Consider the following 18,034-nt stretch of genomic DNA (forward strand, 5'->3'; position numbering starts at 1 on the left):
CGGCGCTGTGCCACCGCTGCGGGGATCAGCGACCTTTGGCAGAAGGAAATCCATTCTGCACAATGAGATGCAGTTCAGCAACAGCAAGGGAGCGTGGCAGTTCCTCAAACGCAGCCATCCGCAGCGATGTGAAATCAATACCTCCCTTTGCCTTTGCTTTTATCGCTGGGTTTTACAACCACTGCAGGAACGCATCGATCCGATGCACCAAGGGTCTGCTCCCAACGGACCTACAAATGTTCTCCCTAATTACAAAGGGTTTCCAGCTCTCAGCATCCAGCAAGGCAGTTCAGGGCTGGGGTGTGAGGAGTACTGATCCTAACGCTCTGTCAGGCTCAGCTCCTCTGTAGCACTGCACAAAGCATCGGGCATGATGTCAGGGCGCTGCTGGTCGGTGGGATGCTCGTCTTGGGGAGGGGGCACGTCCCTTGCCTCACCCTCCCCAAAACATTTCAGGGCTCTGCTCCTGGCAGCACTGCTCATTCAGACTGAATTTTCCTGTTTTGTAGGATGATAGAATGACGTGGGTTGGGTTTTCTGTGAGTTGGGTTTATGAAGCTGGGGGGAAACCTGCTCCCCACCTGCTCCCCGCATCTCTTTTTGTTGCTCTGCTTTTCAGTGGGGCCACCCTCACCTCTCCCCCCAGTGGCCCCCCCGGTTCTGGTCTGGAGAAGATTTCTATAAGAACCATTCTTGCTTATTTTGGTTCACAATACGACTTCAGCTCCTCCCCCTCCAGAGCAGAGCCATGCAGTGCTGTAGGGCACTCAGGTTCCTACCGATGGGATTGGTGCTGCGAAATGACCACCAACCACCAGGACTGAGGTCTTCTGACCGAGGAACCTCTTGCTTGCACGTAAGAGGAAAGCTTTGGTCCTTTGCAAAGAGCTGGAGCAGTGCCACTGGTGCTGAAGGTGTTTGATTTGGTTGAGCAACCTTGGTTGTGAAACTGCATGCCTCATGAGCCAGCTGGTGCAGCGCCAGGGAGAACGGCAGTGAGTGAGACGATGCTTTTTCGGTTGGCTTTGAGAGGGGAAGGGGGAAGCAGGGTGCATGGAACCCAGGTGTGTCCATTTGGATGCGATATCCGCATGCAACCTAAGCATTTTTCTTGTGGTCTCAGTGGTTTTGGAGCTGTTGGCTGGAAGAAAGCCAACTGCAAAAGCCAACCAAGAACTTCCCATCACCAAGCTCACAAACGCCTTCGTTGTCCCCACTGGTCACCGACCAACCTCAATAAAAGCCCCAAACTGTTCCCATCCAGCACCACTTTCTGAACCCCGCTCTCCCCAGCAGGTCGGGCGCAGGCGTCCCGCAAGCAGAATGAAAGCATGGCCGGCCTGCCGCACATCCCGGGCCCTGAGAACCTGCGCCCTTTCACCCCCGCCTCGCTGGCTGCCATTGAGCAGCGCATGGCCGAGGCAAAGGCGCTCAAGCTAAAGAAGCAGCAGGTGGAGATGCCTGAGGAAGAGGAGCTCAAGCCCAGCAGTGACCTGGAGGCTGGCAAGAACCTGCCCCTCATCTATGGGGATCCCCCCTTGGAGCTCATCGGGACCCCCCTGGAGGACCTGGACCCTTTCTACAAGGATAAGAAGGTGAGGGACAGTGCTTAGCCTGTGGGTGTCAGGTGCAAGGCCCTACAAAGCTCAGAGCGTGGGCTCCTCCTTCTTCCATCCGTTCCTCTGGGTCCCACCTGAGCCCATCTTGGTGAGCCACAGCCCCACGTTGCTCTGGTTCCTTCTCCTCTGAAGCAGAGCATCCCTTCCTTGACCAGGAGATTCAAAATACGCCCTTCAGAAGGCGTCACTTTATCCGTGGGGTTGTGCTGATTTGTGTCTCACCTCTCTTTTCTCTGCAGACATTCATCGTCCTCAACAAAGGGAAGTCCATCTTCCGCTTCTCGGCAACGCCTGCGCTCTACCTGCTGGGGCCCTTCCACCCCATCCGGAGAGGAGCCATCAAAGTGCTCATCCATTCATATCCTTGTTTCAGTCCAGATGCTGGGAGGGGAGATGAAGAGGGCTGGGGGTGTTTTCCGGTGGTCTCATGAGTAATTCTCATTGGGTCGGTCCCCAACCATGACCAGGATCCAGAGCTAGAGCTTTTGTCCCTTCCCAGAAGCGGGTGCCCAAAGGTTTGGGGCAATTTGGTGGCAATCACCAAGAGGTGTCCTAGCATCATTTTGGTTGGAACAAGGAGAACACCTATAAATGGTGGCGCTTCCTAAGATGAGGCCCAAGCTTTCCAAGCCGAGAAGTTCTTGGCTTCCTACCCATGAGAAGGGGGAGTCTAGGCAACAGCCGCAGCAGTTCTCCTTGACCAGGCTGTAAATTATTCAGCATGTTCATCATGATCACCATTTTAACCAACTGTGTGTTTATGACGATGAGCAACCCCCCGGCGTGGTCCAAGAACGTGGAGTAAGTCCCTGCTGGACATGGGGGGACATCCCAGCCTGAAGGGATGGGACCAAGGCTGGGACAGGGCTGTCGTGATCCAGGCATCCTTCAGAGGACCAGAAGTGTCCTTGGGAGCTGATGGTGGCCCTCTCCATCCTAAATGCCCCCGTTTAAGAAGGGACATCCACGCTTTGCATCAGGCATTGCAGAGAGAAGTGCTTCAGTGCTGCCCAAAATCTGAAAGGAAGGGAAAAAAGCAATTTTTGGGTTTTTTTTTTTGCTGCAGTTCTGCACAGCAGGGCTCAGTAGGGTTTAAAGAGAAAACGGTGCTGATAGTGCATCAACAGCAGTCAGAGGTGGTGCAGGATTGTCCCCATAGGTGGAGAGATGTCCCAGCTGACCACACTGAGTGGAGGTTAGGGGAGAGCCTCCCCCCCCCGAGCATCCCCTGAGTCACCATTCCCATTTTTAGATACACCTTCACTGGAATATACACCTTCGAGTCCCTCATCAAGATCCTGTCCAGAGGTTTCTGCATCGATGACTTTACATTCCTGCGCGACCCGTGGAATTGGCTGGACTTCATGGTCATCTCCATGGCGTGAGTGCAGGGGGACCCTGGGGACCTCGGGGACCTTGGGGACAGCGTGGGGTGAGCTTCACGCCCTGTCCTCTGTCATCCTGCAGCTACATCACCGAGTTTGTGGACCTGGGGAACATCTCTGCTCTCAGAACCTTCCGTGTCCTCCGTGCCTTGAAAACCATCACGGTGATACCAGGTGGGGCAATTAGCTGTGCTCGCTGCTTCATCAGCAAAAGCTTCTCTCCTGCCAGACATGTTTTCTTTAGGGCTTCTTGGGGATGCTTCTTTGGGTTTATGGCCCCAATTACCACGATCCTTACAGTTTCCTCAGTCCTTGGAGCCATAAATGCTTTCCCCCCATTGCTGAGCACTCTGCTATCAGGATTGGGATATTTAATGGCTCTCAGTGCAAGCGGTGAACATTTAACATCAACCCCAAATATCCATTGTGCAGCATTAGGGACACGTTACCAAACAGCTCTGAGGGATGCTTCCCAAACCTGATACCATTTCAAGACCCCGTGTGGACACAGAAACAACAGGTCAGATTAGATAAAATTGCAGTGGTAATTTATCATCCCACTCTCACTGTGTCCCTGTATCTTCCAGATCTTTGGGCTTCCTATTTGAATAATTTTATATTTCCTCCCTCAAAGCTAAAAATTGCGCTTTGGAAAAAGTGCACTTTGTTCTTAGTGCCAGGGCTCTTATTTCTGGCACGCCTTCCCCCCCCAGGAGGCTCTGCAGAAATAGCAGCTGCAAAAATAAGCTGGTTTTGAAGGGTGGCCGTAATCATTTTCCCAACATAGACGAGCCCTGGGAGAACAGGATTTTACCTAAATAGTTTGGGCAAATGGGGAACAGCAGGGATAAAATTCCTATGCGTTCGGGGATGTGCCTCCATGCACTTTGCTCTGAGCTGCCTGCAGCTCGCTGTCAGGATGTCCCGGTGTCACCCATCACCCATGCAGACAATTCCTCGTCAAAAGTCCGCCGCCGTCTGCAGAGGAAGCGAGTTAATCCCGGTGCTTAATGCAAACTGTCACTTCCATCCCCGGTGCTCGGATGCCGGAGGGTTTCTCTGGAAGGGACCAGCTGGCTCCCGGCTGCCTGCAGGACGGCACATGTCGGGGTTTGGGGTCATGGGGGTTTCTGTGCAGCCAAAGCCGAGAGCGGCGCAAGGCATCGGCTGCTTGGGTTGGCGAATCGCTGGCCTGTGTGCTGTGGTCCGTTCAGCAGTTTGGGGCTGAAAAACAGCTAAATCGTGGTGTTTGGGAAAAACTCAAAGACGAAAGGAATGGCTGGCTGCCAGCAAGGGTGGGCTGTGAGTTGCGACGCCCAGGTCAAGGCGTGGGGACAGCTGGCTGCCCTGCTGCAAAAGGGACGGTGCCCATCCATACGTGGGGTCTGGGTCCATGGGGTGAAACTGGGGATAGCCGTGTCCCTGCTAAGCCCAGAGCTTTGGGAAGCACCATAGCACGTCCTCCATGAGCAAACGAGCAGTCAGCTCAGCAGGGCCGACTCCCTCCCAGGGCTGAAGACGATCGTCGGGGCGCTGATCCAGTCGGTGAAGAAGCTCTCGGATGTCATGATCCTCACCGTCTTCTGCCTGAGCGTCTTCGCCCTCATCGGCCTGCAGCTCTTCATGGGGAACCTCCGGCACAAGTGTGTGAGGTGGCCGCCCCTCAATGACACTCTGATGGGGGACTTTGGGCTGGGCGACACCACGTTGGCCAACGCAACGCTCTACAGCAACTTCACTGATGGCATCGATGGCAACTTCACAGGCAACAGCACCTTCGATTTTGAAGCCTACATCAACGACGAAGGTAAGGACTCCCTGCTCCCCTTCACCGTGGTTTTCAATTTACCCCATTCTTCCTCCATGTCTGACCAAGAGGGTTTGTTCCCACATGTCTTCCCGTTGAGGTGCTTCAGAAGGATTCGGGTTTTGCAAGAGGATACAGCTAGTGGGTGGAGCAGGGGTTGTGCGTGCTCAGAGGAGGGACAGATGGAAAAACGCCGGGGAAAAAGCCAAAAAAATATGGTAGTTTATTCTTGTTTGGCTCGTTTTTTTTTTAACACTACGTGAAATCGTAAATACAGCATTAAATCTGCCAGGGAGGTTTCCGTTTGCCTCTAACATGTTTTCTTAGGGATTTCTGAGTAATTGTGGCTTTATTCCTTTTTTTTTAATTCCACCAACACTCTTTTGGCTCCCAGGCCTGGGGAAAGCTCAGCCCCGAACATGGGCTCTGCCTTTGAACTTCTCACCTCGTGCAATCAATCTGACCACGAGCCAGACCCAAACACAAAAGCCCAAAGAGGGAGGCAGCATCCAAAAGCAATATTGTGTTGGAAAAATCCATTCGGGGTCACGGATCAATGCAGACTTGCCTGGAGCAAGCTGCACTCCAGGGACTGTCTGTAAGGAGATGTTTCATGGCCCATTTTGGGCACTCAGAGCTCGGGAGAAGGTCGGGTTACGTCTGGGCTGAGCTGCTTCGCCCTGTTGGGGAAGTAAGCATCAGTTACAGGAAGGCTTCGTTGCAGGGGTGCAAATTCAATATATGGGATCCAAAGAGTGCAGCACAAATAGCAACAGCACGCTGCAGGCGTGTATTTGGGCTGGCAGCTCTTGGGGCCAGGCTAAATGTGTATCACCTGAGCAGCAGGAGGGAGGTGATGGCCGTGGGGCCTTTCCCCGTGTTTTTGGGCCCCTACCATCCCTGTGCTCCTGATAAGCCCTGCTAACCCACCTTCCCAGGAGCGCCGACCCGCTTGGCCATTGGCTTTAAAATCAATCTCCATGCTTATTCATTTTTCCCATGTCTTGCTCTTTCCCCAACCATGAAGCAAATTTCTACTTTCTGGAGGGAGCGCTCGATGCCCTGCTCTGTGGGAACAGCAGCGATGCTGGGTGAGTGCAGCTCACACTGCTGGTCGTGGTCCCCTCTGGGTGGGTCCCTGCAGGACCGCTGTGCAGCCCAGCCATCCCATCTGCACCCCATTGGGTGCTTCCTGCCAAGCACCCCCAACAGGGGATGGAACGACTGGAACTGAGCGCAGATGCTGTCAGTGGAAGCCCCCAGCGTGGAAAGCATCCGGAGTTGGGTGGGAAGGGGCTTTGTGTGATGGGATCCACTGATAGATGTCACACAAAAGTGGATCTTTAAGGGTTCCTCCCAGCCTCAACCATCCCAGGGGCTGCAGGGTGAGGACGGGGACTGACGCCAGCTGCCCTTTGACAGGAAGTGCCCAGAGGGGTACGTGTGCATGAAGACGGGCAGGAACCCCAACTATGGCTACACCAGCTACGACACCTTCAGCTGGGCTTTCCTCTCCCTCTTCCGCCTCATGACGCAGGACTTCTGGGAGAACCTCTTCCAGCTGGTAGGCGCCAATGGGAGCGCGGCGGGGGGGTGCGTGGCTGAGCCCCTCGTGGCCCAGCTGTGACTTCTATCTCATTTCTTCTGTTTCGTGCGTTCCCTGTTCACGTGAGAGTTCTGCTGTTTCAGTGCTGCCCGTGGCCTCGTAAAAAGTCACTGGACTGGGAGCTCACTGGACTTTGACCTGAGGGAAAGCCATGGATGCTCTCACCCAGCTCCCCAGTGTGGTGTATTACGGAAACCAGGGGATTGCAGAATTGTTTAGTGCAGCTCTAGCTTGAGATAATGGAGAGGAGAAGGGGGAAAACTCTCCTTGTGGACATCCTAGAGGCAGAATTTGCATGAAATTCCAGTTTTCCTTTAGGTAATGGGTTCAAGCCCGGAGTCCAGAGCTGGTTAAATCAGAAAAGCAAGACTGAAGGCTGTGTGTGTCTTCTGGAGATGATTTTTCCCTAATCCAGAGTTAGAGTGTGCCCCAAGGGTGGGACCTGAGGTACGGCTGTGCAAAGCCATGACGAGTTACTGGTCCCACCTGGGCCTCCAGCTGGCACTGGGCAGTGCAGTTGGGTTGGCCAAGATCTCAGCCTGTTCATCCCATCCCCAACCCAAAGCCACGAGCTGCAGGAAGGTCAGCTGGGCAATGAGCAGCACTTGGGGAGGCTGGAGCAAAGTCTCATCTTCCTCCCATGACCGATAGGAACACAGTGCCAGGCTTGACCAACAAGCACGACGTATTTTTGGAAGCAGGAGGTGTGATGGCTCATGATTCCTCTTCCCGCAGACGCTGCGTGCGGCAGGGAAAACGTACATGATCTTCTTTGTGGTGGTGATATTCCTGGGTTCCTTCTACCTCATCAACCTCATCCTGGCTGTGGTGGCCATGGCCTATGCTGAGCAAAACGATGCCACCATGCTGGAGGCGCAGCAGAAGGAAGAGGAGTTCCAGCAGCTCATGGAGCAGCTGAAGAAGCACCAGGAGGAGCAGGAGAAGCAGGTTGGTGGGAAGGGAGAGGGTCTCAATGAGAGACAGGATGAGGGGAGAAAGGGAGGGGCAGAGAGACACGTAATGATTTTCCTAATTGCACAAAATCCAGGAGTAAGTCCTGCTTGCTCTCAACCAAGTGAAAATGAGAACTGAGCAACTATTTGAGGTCACCAGCTGAATCCAAAAGTTTATATATGCATGGTAAAAATAGGCTGGAAAGATTTAATTTCCACATCTAAAGACCAACACAGGGAGCACTGGGAGGCAGCAGAGGTGCAGCACACAACATACAGATCAGATTGAAAGAAGGAGGTGAGGAACAAGGCAGGCATCAGAATAATCGGCCCCTGAACGGCACATCAAGAGCAGAAAGCCTGGCAGAGCGCCTGCATGGGCAGATTGCAGTCAGGGAAGAAGCACACAGGGGAGACAGGGCAGTTGCAGCAAAGCTAAATGAATTAGCAAACCATTTGCTTTTGGCCAACACTGGAAACAGAAAACTCCAGCGTCCTGCCTGAGTCCTGGTGTCCTTTGGGTGTATGATGAGTGCTTCTCTTTCTCATTCGGAATGAAGGCTCATTCCAAAGATTAAAGTTCTCCACAGGACAGAAATCAGAGGTTTTACATAGAAACACAGAATTACAGAATCGTTAAGGTAGAAAAAGTCCTCTAGGATCATCGCGTCCAACCCCAACCCAGCACCGCGCGGTTACGTCCTCGAGTTATTCACGAGGCCAAATCCAAAACGTGAGAGGTTTGGGGAAGTTCAGACTGCAGGCTGACGGAGCTGTGGTTGCTGCAGTTGCAGGACAGGCAGTCCAGCAGCAGCTCCCTGCAGAGCAGCGTGGCTGGGAAGAAGAGCGACTCGGATCTGAACAGCGACCAGGACAAGGCGAAGGACTGCAATGGGCAGCTGGTGCCCAAGGTCGTGCTGCAGCGCTCTGCCACGGTCATTGAAGTACGTGCTCTGCCCTTGCTGTGACCCAACACAACCCCCCACATCCTCTAGAAGTGCCCACTGCTCCTACCAACCTTCCTGCAGCTCTGTGTTGCACCCAAGGTCTCCTTTTGTCTTCTCAGCCTCTAAGCGCATTCAATGCTTGTTCGCCTGTGTGTCCTCTTCTCCTCTAGTTCAATCCAGCCAATGAGCCAGAGAAATCAGACTCCAACCACCTCACCGTGGGCAACCAAGATGGGCCAGGGCTCGAGAAGAGGGTGGGGAGTGCCATCAGTGTCATCTCCAACACCATGGAAGGTATGGCCTGGCTACATTTTGGGCTTGGGTTGGAAAAGACCTTAAAGATCACAGAGCACGGTTGGGTTGGAAGGGACCTTAAAGATTGAGAACCATGGAATCACAGCATGGTTGGGTTGGAAGGGACCTTAAAGATTGTAGAACCACAGAATCACAGCATGGTTGGGTTGGAAGGGACCTTAAAGATTGAGAACCATGGAATCACAGCACGGTTGGGTTGGAAGGGACCTTAAAGATTGAGAACCATGGAATCACAGCACGGTTGGTTTAGAAGGATCCTTGAAATTGTATAACCAGAGTATCACAGCACGGTTGGGTTGGAAGGAAGCTCAAAGCCCCCCCAGTCCCACCCCCTGCCCTGGGCTGGCTGCCCCCCACCCCATCACACTGCCCAGGGCACCATCCAAGCTGAACACCTCCAGGTGCTCCCAGCAATGAGTTTTCCCACCCAAGGGAGGACAGGGGAAGCTCACGCTGATGTCAGTTTTCCTTCCTGCCCTCAGAGCTGGAGGAAGCTCACCAGAAGTGCCCATCCTGGTGGTACAAATTTGCCCACATGTTTCTGGTGTGGGACTGCTGCTACCCATGGCTGAAGCTGAAGGAATTCGTCAAGCTGGTGGTGATGGACCCCTTCGTGGACCTGGGCATCACCATCTGCATCGTGCTCAACACACTGTTCATGGCCATGGAGCACTACCCCATGACAGAGGAGTTTGAGAACGTGCTGACTGTGGGGAACCTGGTAGGCAGAGTCCACCACCCCGTCCTTCCTCGCTCTGAGCCACAGCCCCCAAACCACCACCAGCAGGCAGCTTTCAGCTGCATGCAGTGTGATGGGACGAGTCCAGGAGGCTCCTGGTTGGTTTGGCAAACCCATCCAAGGGCTGGGGAAGAGAAGAGGGAGGGCTGCATCCTCCCTCCTATCACCTTGCCCTGCTCCAGCACCTGCTGGGACCTCTCTGCACGCAGGCACGCTGGTGACACATGCTCAGCACATAGCTGCTTTGTCTCTGGTTTCACTCAGGAAATAAAAGGGGATTAATTGGCTGTTGCTCAAAGCATGCTGCAAAAAAACACCTCCAGCTTCTCCCTGGGGACGGTGGTCATTTCTGGATGTGTGTAGAAGCAGTGGGACTGGGGAATGCAGTGGGGCTGGGAGCAGGAGAAGCAAAGCTGATGCACACAATGGGATGCAATGGGGGCAGCTCCTGGGATGCTGGTGGCAGAATCCACCCTGTGACCCACGTCCAGGGTGGAATTTGCCCCCTGTGCATGCCATGCCATGCAATTCAACTGAGGACACTAATTGTCACATCGCTGACCCAGCCCTGGAGTAATGTGATAACGCTCAGGGCTGTTGTGGTCCCAGGAAAAGCGATGTGCAGGAGCTGGCTCAGCTCTTTCACAGTCCCGTATCATTCCAGTTCCTGGTGCTGGGAATCCCTGCGACAGAAGGGGATTCTTTTGCCAATTAGAAGTTTGGTTTTAATTTCCACCCTTTTTCCAGAAGCGGTCACTGCTGCTCCCCACCATCCATACTGGAAGGTGGTTCCCAGTAAGAGCTGAACCCAATGGGACAAAATGCTCAATTTGGGGGAAATACCTCATTTCAATTTGGGTATTTCCCCAAAAATGAGGTGCTACCCACCCCACACAGAAGCTTGGCACTGACTTACAAGCAAACCAAGACTGCTGTGTTCCCCACAGGTCTTCACGGGGATCTTCACAGCAGAGATGGTGCTGAAGCTCATCGCTCTGGACCCCTATGAGTACTTCCAGCAGGGCTGGAATATCTTTGACAGCATCATCGTCACGTTGAGCCTGGTGGAGCTGGGGCTGGCCAACGTGCAGGGGCTCTCCGTGCTGCGCTCCTTCCGCTTGGTACGTGGCATGGGGATGAAATCTGTGGGTTTTGGGTGGGATCAACAGAGAGGTGGGGAATGGTCGTTCAAGGGCGTTCATGGCAGCCACCAGTTTGTCCTCGTTAAGGACAGAACCATAGAATGACTAGTGTTGGAAGGGACCTCAAAGATCATCCGGTGCCAACCTCCAAGATAACGCCACCAGTTGAGCCAGGTATTGAGGAGTTGCGGCTCTTTGCAAAGCTGTTGGGTGTTCAATCCATCCTAAAACTGCCATGTGAAGGTCCAATCCCAACCCCTGTGGCAAATCCCAATCCCCCAGCAACTCACGCCTTGCCTCCTTGCTCCTACAGCTGAGAGTCTTCAAATTGGCCAAGTCTTGGCCCACCCTCAACATGCTCATCAAGATCATTGGCAACTCAGTGGGCGCGCTTGGGAATCTGACACTGGTGCTGGCCATCATCGTCTTCATCTTCGCCGTGGTGGGGATGCAGCTCTTTGGGAAGAGCTACATGGAGTGTGTCTGCAAAATCTCCACCGACTGCACGCTGCCCCGCTGGCACATGCATGACTTCTTCCACTCCTTCCTCATTGTCTTCCGCATCCTCTGCGGTGAATGGATTGAGACCATGTGGGACTGCATGGAGGTGGCCGGCCAGACCATGTGCCTCATCGTCTTCATGATGGTCATGGTCATCGGGAACCTGGTGGTGAGTGGCAGCGGGACAAGGGAGGGGGGTGTCGTGGGTGGACGTGTCCCCATCCCCACTCATTGTGCTGTAGTTGATGCTGTGAAGCCCACCTGTAGAGCTGTCCCCTGTAGGGCTGGTCTGGTGGGTGGAGGATGCCGTGGGGTGGACGTCTCCCCACTTCCACCCGTTGCACTGGTTGGTCCTGTTGGATCTGCGCAGGATCCCCCTCCTGCGTACCTCTGTGCGGTGTACTCAAGTCTTAACAAAGTAGGATTATGTCAGATTTCTACCTGAGGGATCTTCAGCTGAAGCCAGATCAGAAGCAGAAGGGGAAACTGAGGCACAGAACACGGTGGGCCCCATTCGCCCCCCGCTAACCTGAGCTGCTCAACACTGCCTGCAAGTTCCAGGCGAGCACAGAATCCTTTCTAAACTTGGTAAGCCGCTCGCTGGCGGCTCTGGAGCTTGTTTTCCCAGCAGCCTGGGCCCCGCTCTCCCTTCTTAAGGAGCAAGGCAGGGGAGGGAAGTGCAGCAGCTCGCTGGATCGCTCCGATTACTTGCCAGGGTTGTGTAAGCCCTTTGGAATTTGCTTTGAAAAACTATCTGGCTTGGAGCTGCTGACGCGTTGCCCCGCACGGCGCATGGCTGCTCCGGTGAAAGCAGAACACAGACCACCCCGGGGCTCAGATCAGCACGGAGCATCCCTGTTTTGGGGTTAGAAAGTTGGGATTTGGGCGTTGCGTCGCTTATGTGGGTTGTTGAGCCTTTCTTCTTCACCTCCTTCCCCCCTGGAGCAACAAGGCAGTGCTGCCGGTCCTGTAACGTTAATGGTACTTGGAGCATTTCCTCTGCAGTTACTAAGGGAGAAGGGAGGAAGCCCTGTGCAAAAAGGCAGTGCCAACAGAGGCCATTAGCTGCAGTGGGTACCTAACGTGAGCGTTACACTGATGGGATCCTGGGGATTTATTTAAAGATGCGGTTTAAGTCATATGGCATGAGCCATGTGAAAACAGCAGTGACCTTGAATAGCAGCTAATTCCCTTCTCAGACGCACTGCTGGCACAAAAAGGCACAAACACCAACAGCTGTGGGCTTGGCCCCGCGGCCGCTTTGCACAGCATTCCTGGGTCCTGCTGGAGCTCCGTGCCCTGCACACAGCCCAGCTCCCATCCCCGCACGCTGCTCCCAGTTCCTGGCATGCTGTGGGGCAGACAGTGCCAAGCATCAGCACTGGGGTTGCCCCGGGGTCCAGGCACGTTTTGGGCATGGCAGAGTGGGAGTGAGCAGGAGGGAGGTCATGTATGGCGGGCGCATCCAGCGAGCCTCTGCAGAAGTGAAGCTGTGCTCTACGCAGCACGTTAGGATGGGGTGAGGTTAGAGATGTGGCTCTGAGCTTCTGGAGACCCCTGGGAGCTTGCTGGGCATAGAGTCACAGAATCATTAAGGCTGAAAAGACCTTTGAGATCCCCGTCCTACACCCACCCCACCGTGCCCATAGCCATGTCCCCAAGTGCCAGACCTCCACGGTTCTTGAACATCTCCAGGCACAGTGACTCCACCACCTCCCTGGGCAGCTGTGCCAGAGGCACACAGAGCCTCAAGTCCGAGAAGAGCACCGACCTGCACGGCCACCAGAAGTGCAAAGCAGCTCCCTTCACCCAAGTGCTGCTCAGCCAAATGCATAACATCAGGGGCATCCCTGCAGCGGGGATTAGCAGGAGAACAATTAGCTCGTGCCCCGCCAGCAGCCAGCAGCCAGCTCTGCCCACGTGTGGAGCTGTGAGAAATTGATGCTGGGGGATGGAGGCAAGCCAGCACCTGGTGGCTGAAGGGCTGCGGGATGGAAAGCAGAGCCTGCCGTGCACCAACACAGCACGACACAACGCGACACGACACAGCACAACCCAACAGAGCATCACAGCGCAGCACATTGCAACACAGCACAGCGTAAAACAGCACAGAGCAACGTAACTCAGCACAGTCCAACACGGCACAGAACAACCAACACAACCCAACCCACCTCACACAAAACCATGCAGTGCAGCTCAACACAACAGAGCACAACCCAACACAGCACAATCTGACACAACCCAACACAGCACAACCCAACACAACACAACCCAACACAGCCCTGCATGAGGGGAAGTGGCTTCCCTCCTGACAGCAATATCTGGATTTGGGGATTGGTGGTGAACATGAGTCCCAAATGGGGAAGGGCAGAGGGATGCTGAGGGCAGCACTGTGGATTTGGCTGTGCAGAGCAAGCTGGGGAGCACAAGGACCCTTTGAGTGGAACCCCATTGGCACCCATTGCTCAGAGCCTCACTCTTCTCCTTCCTTACTGCCTGCACCCCAAAACCAGCTGAGAACCCAGGTTGACTCCATCCCCTGCTCATTTATCCCCATCTGAGGGTGCAGGGTGGGGTGGCAGCCGCAGTGGGATCAGATGTGTGGTGTGAGCCAGCTTGATGCTGCCTGCTCAGCCATGTGGATCCGGCAAGCAGCTGCAAACTGGGCTGGATGGGGATGGGTAAACAGCGCTCTGAGTGAACCCCAGAGGTCACCCTGTTCTTATCTCCTGCTGTAGCCATGTGGGGCCACAGAGGAAAGGAGTGGAGCCAGGCCCTGGCTGGGCAGAGGGAGTCCGAATATCACCAAACCCTCCTGGTCCAGACTGGGATGTAGGACACAGAGCCGTGGTGGCAATGCTGTTGGCTGCCGTGGGTTTTGTTTGGGGACAATTAATGATGCTCGAGTCCAAAGGGTGCTGCAAAGAGTGGAGGAACAAAACCTCCAGGCACGGCTTAGGAATGCCATGGCTTGAGAAAGTCCTGTGGTGTGTTTGCTTCCCACTGTATTAAAAAGAATAAGAAAGGAAACTTGAGAAAAATCTCAAGAGAAGGGTTTTGGCTGCAGCACACTCAGTGAAGGGATCTCCTCCATGGCTGCAGGATGGATGTCCCCATTGGTGTTCGCTTTGTCCCCTCCAGGTGCTCAACCTGTTCTTGGCTTTGCTGCTGAGCTCCTTCAGCGCCGACAGCCTGGCAGCCTCTGATGACGACGGCGAGATGAACAACCTGCAGATCGCCATCGGCCGCATCACCAGGGGCATCGACTTCGTGAAGTCTTCTGTCCTCATGCTGCTCCGAAGGCTGTGGAAGGGCAAAAAGGTGGCCCCGGAGGAAGAGCAGGAGCCCAGCAAAGGGGACAACTCCGTGCTGAACCACGTGGATAGCAGCCCGGATCCCAAGCCGGATTACATGGACGGAGTGGCGGGGAAGGAGTATTTGCTGATGGACGAGCTGGACCACATGAATTTCATCAACAATCCCAACCTGACCGTGCAGGTCCCCATCGCCTCGGAGGAGTCCGACCTCTACGAGGAGACGAGCACTCAGTCTGACACTGAGGATGCCAAGGTGGGTTGCAGGGCTTCAGCCCCTGCACGATGCTGTTTGGGGTTACTTTCATCTTTTCCACAATGTGGACCAAACTGGGGGTGTTTCAGCAAAAAATAGCTCTCTGTTTCCCAGCATGAGCTGCGGGTCAGCAGAGGTTTGGGTCAGGATGTGGGGTTTGTGCTAACGCCTGCACCACAGGGTCAGTGCACTCCTTTTGGGGTTAAAGATGGCCCAGAGGAACCTGACGCCAGGAAATCTGCTGATGGCACTAACATTGGATCCACTGCTAATGCCTCCAAAAGCAGCATCGGGGAGGGAGGGCACAGAACCAGGTGGAGGGGCTTAGCACGAGCAAACATGAAGCGGTGCATTTTGGATCCAGAGCTGATGAGACAGCTGATGTTGACTGCATCAGGCGGGGGCTGGTGGGACTGTGAGAATGAGAGGGAGAGGAGGTGAGAAATGCAGGAAAACAGCAGCAGGTACACTAAGAAGGACGGGATGTGATGGGACATTGCTGCTAGCCATGGGTTGCACCAAGGACCATCAAGGATATGGGGAAACGTAGGGCTGTGGGATTGCATATATTCAGGAAGGGAGAGCAGGGAGGTGACACTAACACCCACCATGGGAGGACGCGTCCAGCCTGGCCCATGCAGTCCCCAGAGCCCCAGTTCTTTGCTCATCCCATCATCTGTGCTGGATTGAGTGGAGGAATTCCATCAATTACGGCCAAGAGGATGGAGGAGCATCCTCCCAACAGGACGGGATGGGTTGGCAGCCATTGCATGAGATTCCTGCATAGTAATTAGAAACGAGGTGCTAATTGATAGCAGCTCTGAGAAGTCTGCTTCTTGCTCGCTGAGTCCGCATGCCGCTGATTAGCTCCAGATGGAGCCAAAGTCCTGCGCTGGAACACGGCGACAGCGACGAGCTGGGAGGTTTCTCTGGATGAGCTGCTCAGAAAATGCTGACAGACACTCCTCCCTTTAACAGCAGCTGCTTGCTGAGGCCACGCCACCAAATCTGCCCTGGGCACGGGGTGCTGTGGGGCTCCTGGCTGACAGCGCTGTTTCCCAGCTCCCTGGTGGTTCTGCCTGCTGTGTGTCCTGGAGGCAGGTGGTTTCCATCTGTCCTTCCCCAGGGTCACAGCTGAGCTCTCCTAATCCCTGCCCCTCCTCTCCTCCCAAGGACCCAGCAGGGAGCTGCCCCCAAAGCAGTGCTGTGTCCTGTGGGGCTGTAAGCAGTGGTGATGCCCCATGTTATCCCCATCTTGGGGTCCTCCTCGGCCTGCAGGAGGATGGAGGATCTCCTTTATGCACCACCAACCTCAGGGCAGCACGATCTCCTTCCGTGCAAGCTGACACCATTACACCATCCTGCATTCATTCCTCCCTATGAGAACCCTATGCAAGATCTCCTGGTTGCTCCCATTTGGGACAGGCAGGTCTGGAGATCTGCTCCTTCTTGTCTAAAAGCCAGAAATAATAATAATAATAATAATAATTAAGAGGTGGAACAGTCCCAGAGGCATGCCAGGGTTTTCTCTCGTTATCAGCCCCTCCAGCCTTGCTGAGTGGTGTCTGGGAAGGCAGCCAAGCTGAGCGATGCAGGGAGAGCTATTTGGAACACGGGTTTTGAACTTGGGTGAACCTCAGGCCAGAAGCCCTGCGAGCCAGCAGAGTGCCACAGTGGCCAACCGGGCTTCTGCTGGTCTAATTATGCCATAGGGTGATTAGAAGTGCATTCATTAGGGCACACGGAGCTGGAGAGCAGCGCAGGGGGTGGTGATAGGATGGGAGGAAGGATGAGGACAGCAGCCCCTCTGAAACCAGATGTAGAGCAAAGACTGTCCAACTCCACGAATTGCTGATGCCCCCAGGTTTACAACCCTCATTATCCAATGTATTTTCTCAGGGCTGTTTTGGAAAGAGATTCAGAGCAACCTCCAAGCAAAGGGCTCCCAACCTTTGGGCAAGGCTCCTTCCATCACACCAACACTTGGGTGGACCAGTCCATCATAAAGCCCCAACGGCAGATGACAGCTCCATCCTACTCACATAAAGCCCCAGTGTCAAATAGCTCCTTTATGTTGGATTTAAATCTATGGCAAGCAGGGATTTGTGGTTTTGGGAACCAGCCAAGAGCTGTAAAGCTTTAGGAATATTGCTATGTGTAGAAATGGAGCCAGAGACACCTGAGGATTAATTACTGGCAGTGTCTCCTTGAAAGCACCCCACATTCCCTCAGCTTTCTTATTTCTTGTGTGTTTTGCCCCCATCAGGAGAAGGGCTGATGCCTGCACTGGCAGGTCGGTGCGTTGGCTGGAGACGGTCAAAACCAAAAAACCCAGTGGCCACCACAGGGCACTGTGTGGTTGTTTCCATGCCAGAGGATCCAGTAGGTCTGTTCTTTCCATTGAGCAAGTCTTGATGGGGCCTCTCCGTGGGGTTCACCCCTCTTGGGAGGAAAGTTCAAAGCCATACATGAGCATTCCCTACAGAAGGTTTGCTCCCAACTCATCTCCTGTTGAGCATCCTCTGGCCCAGCATCACCACCTTGACCATCCTGAATCCCCCACTCCTTTTGCAGAACCCCCTTTCCAGTGACAACACCTCATCCCTGTGCAGCACCGTGGACTACAAGCCACCGCTGCCCGAGGAGGAGGAGGTGGCCGAAGAGGCTGAAGAGAGCAACGAGCCCGAGGAGTGCTTCACCGAAGGTGAGAGCTGTGAGCATCCTGCAGAGGGGCGATCCAAAGCTCCCAATCCAAAGCTCCAAATCCTCCCGTTTCCATGGAGGTGGTTCCCAGGAGCAGACATCTCCAAACAGGGTTGAAATGCCAACACAGCACAGTGCTGAGGAGGTGACCCAGGCTCTGTCTCCACCCTCAGGCTGTGTCAAGAGGTTTCCCTGTCTCCATGTGGACATCACCAGTGACAGAGGGAAGATCTGGTGGAACATCAGGAAAACCTGCTTCCGCATCGTGGAGCACGACTGGTTTGAGACCTTCATCGTCTTCATGATCCTCCTCAGCAGCGGGGCGCTGGTAGGTCCCATCCCTCCCTTTTCCCCATCCCCTCCTCTCTGCAGCAGCTGCAGGCCAGACATTCTAGCTAAAACTCCTTTTGGTCCATGCCTGCTCGGTGCAAGGAGATCTAAGCATCCTCCAACCCTCCTCAGCCTCCACTTTTCGAGTTGCCCCAGGAAAGTAGGGATGATGTGGTCATGCACCGAGCCGTGCGGCGGGTCTAATGGAAGAATGACTGTCATGTAGCTCCGTGCCTCTTCCAGGCCTTTGAGGACATCTACATCGAGCAGCGCAAGGTGATCCGCACCGTCCTGGAGTACGCTGACAAGGTCTTCTCCTACATCTTCGTCATCGAGATGCTGCTCAAGTGGGTGGCCTACGGCTTCAAGGTCTACTTCACCAACGCCTGGTGCTGGCTGGACTTCCTCATCGTCGAC

General features: G+C 54.5%; 1 protein-coding gene across 3 annotated transcripts in view; it reads left to right on the plus strand.

Annotated features, from left to right (window-relative positions):
- The window catches only part of SCN4A (sodium voltage-gated channel alpha subunit 4), a 30,767-nt gene that overhangs the window by 5,854 nt on the left and 6,879 nt on the right, over positions 1-18,034 (plus strand). For 2 of the 3 annotated variants that reach the window (XM_048926739.1, XM_048926737.1), the window contains exons 2-19: positions 1,297-1,595; positions 1,859-1,977; positions 2,331-2,420; positions 2,872-3,000; positions 3,087-3,178; positions 4,515-4,811; positions 5,839-5,902; positions 6,234-6,375; positions 7,153-7,365; positions 8,159-8,314; positions 8,488-8,611; positions 9,115-9,353; positions 10,319-10,492; positions 10,827-11,183; positions 14,156-14,584; positions 17,159-17,288; positions 17,461-17,615; positions 17,861-18,034. In XM_048926739.1, coding sequence (XP_048782696.1) covers positions 1,332-1,595; positions 1,859-1,977; positions 2,331-2,420; positions 2,872-3,000; positions 3,087-3,178; positions 4,515-4,811; positions 5,839-5,902; positions 6,234-6,375; positions 7,153-7,365; positions 8,159-8,314; positions 8,488-8,611; positions 9,115-9,353; positions 10,319-10,492; positions 10,827-11,183; positions 14,156-14,584; positions 17,159-17,288; positions 17,461-17,615; positions 17,861-18,034 — 3,348 coding nt within the window. In that variant the 5' untranslated portion in view covers positions 1,297-1,331. Of the gene's footprint in view, positions 1-1,293; positions 1,596-1,858; positions 1,978-2,330; positions 2,421-2,871; positions 3,001-3,086; positions 3,179-4,514; positions 4,812-5,838; positions 5,903-6,233; positions 6,376-7,152; positions 7,366-8,158; positions 8,315-8,487; positions 8,612-9,114; positions 9,354-10,318; positions 10,493-10,826; positions 11,184-14,155; positions 14,585-17,158; positions 17,289-17,460; positions 17,616-17,860 lie in introns of all 3 variants that reach the window. The other variant, XM_048926738.1, reaches the window with a different exon arrangement.

This window comes from Lagopus muta, chromosome 25, assembly GCF_023343835.1.
Source record: "Lagopus muta isolate bLagMut1 chromosome 25, bLagMut1 primary, whole genome shotgun sequence".
Classification (NCBI taxonomy): Eukaryota; Metazoa; Chordata; class Aves; order Galliformes; family Phasianidae; genus Lagopus; species Lagopus muta.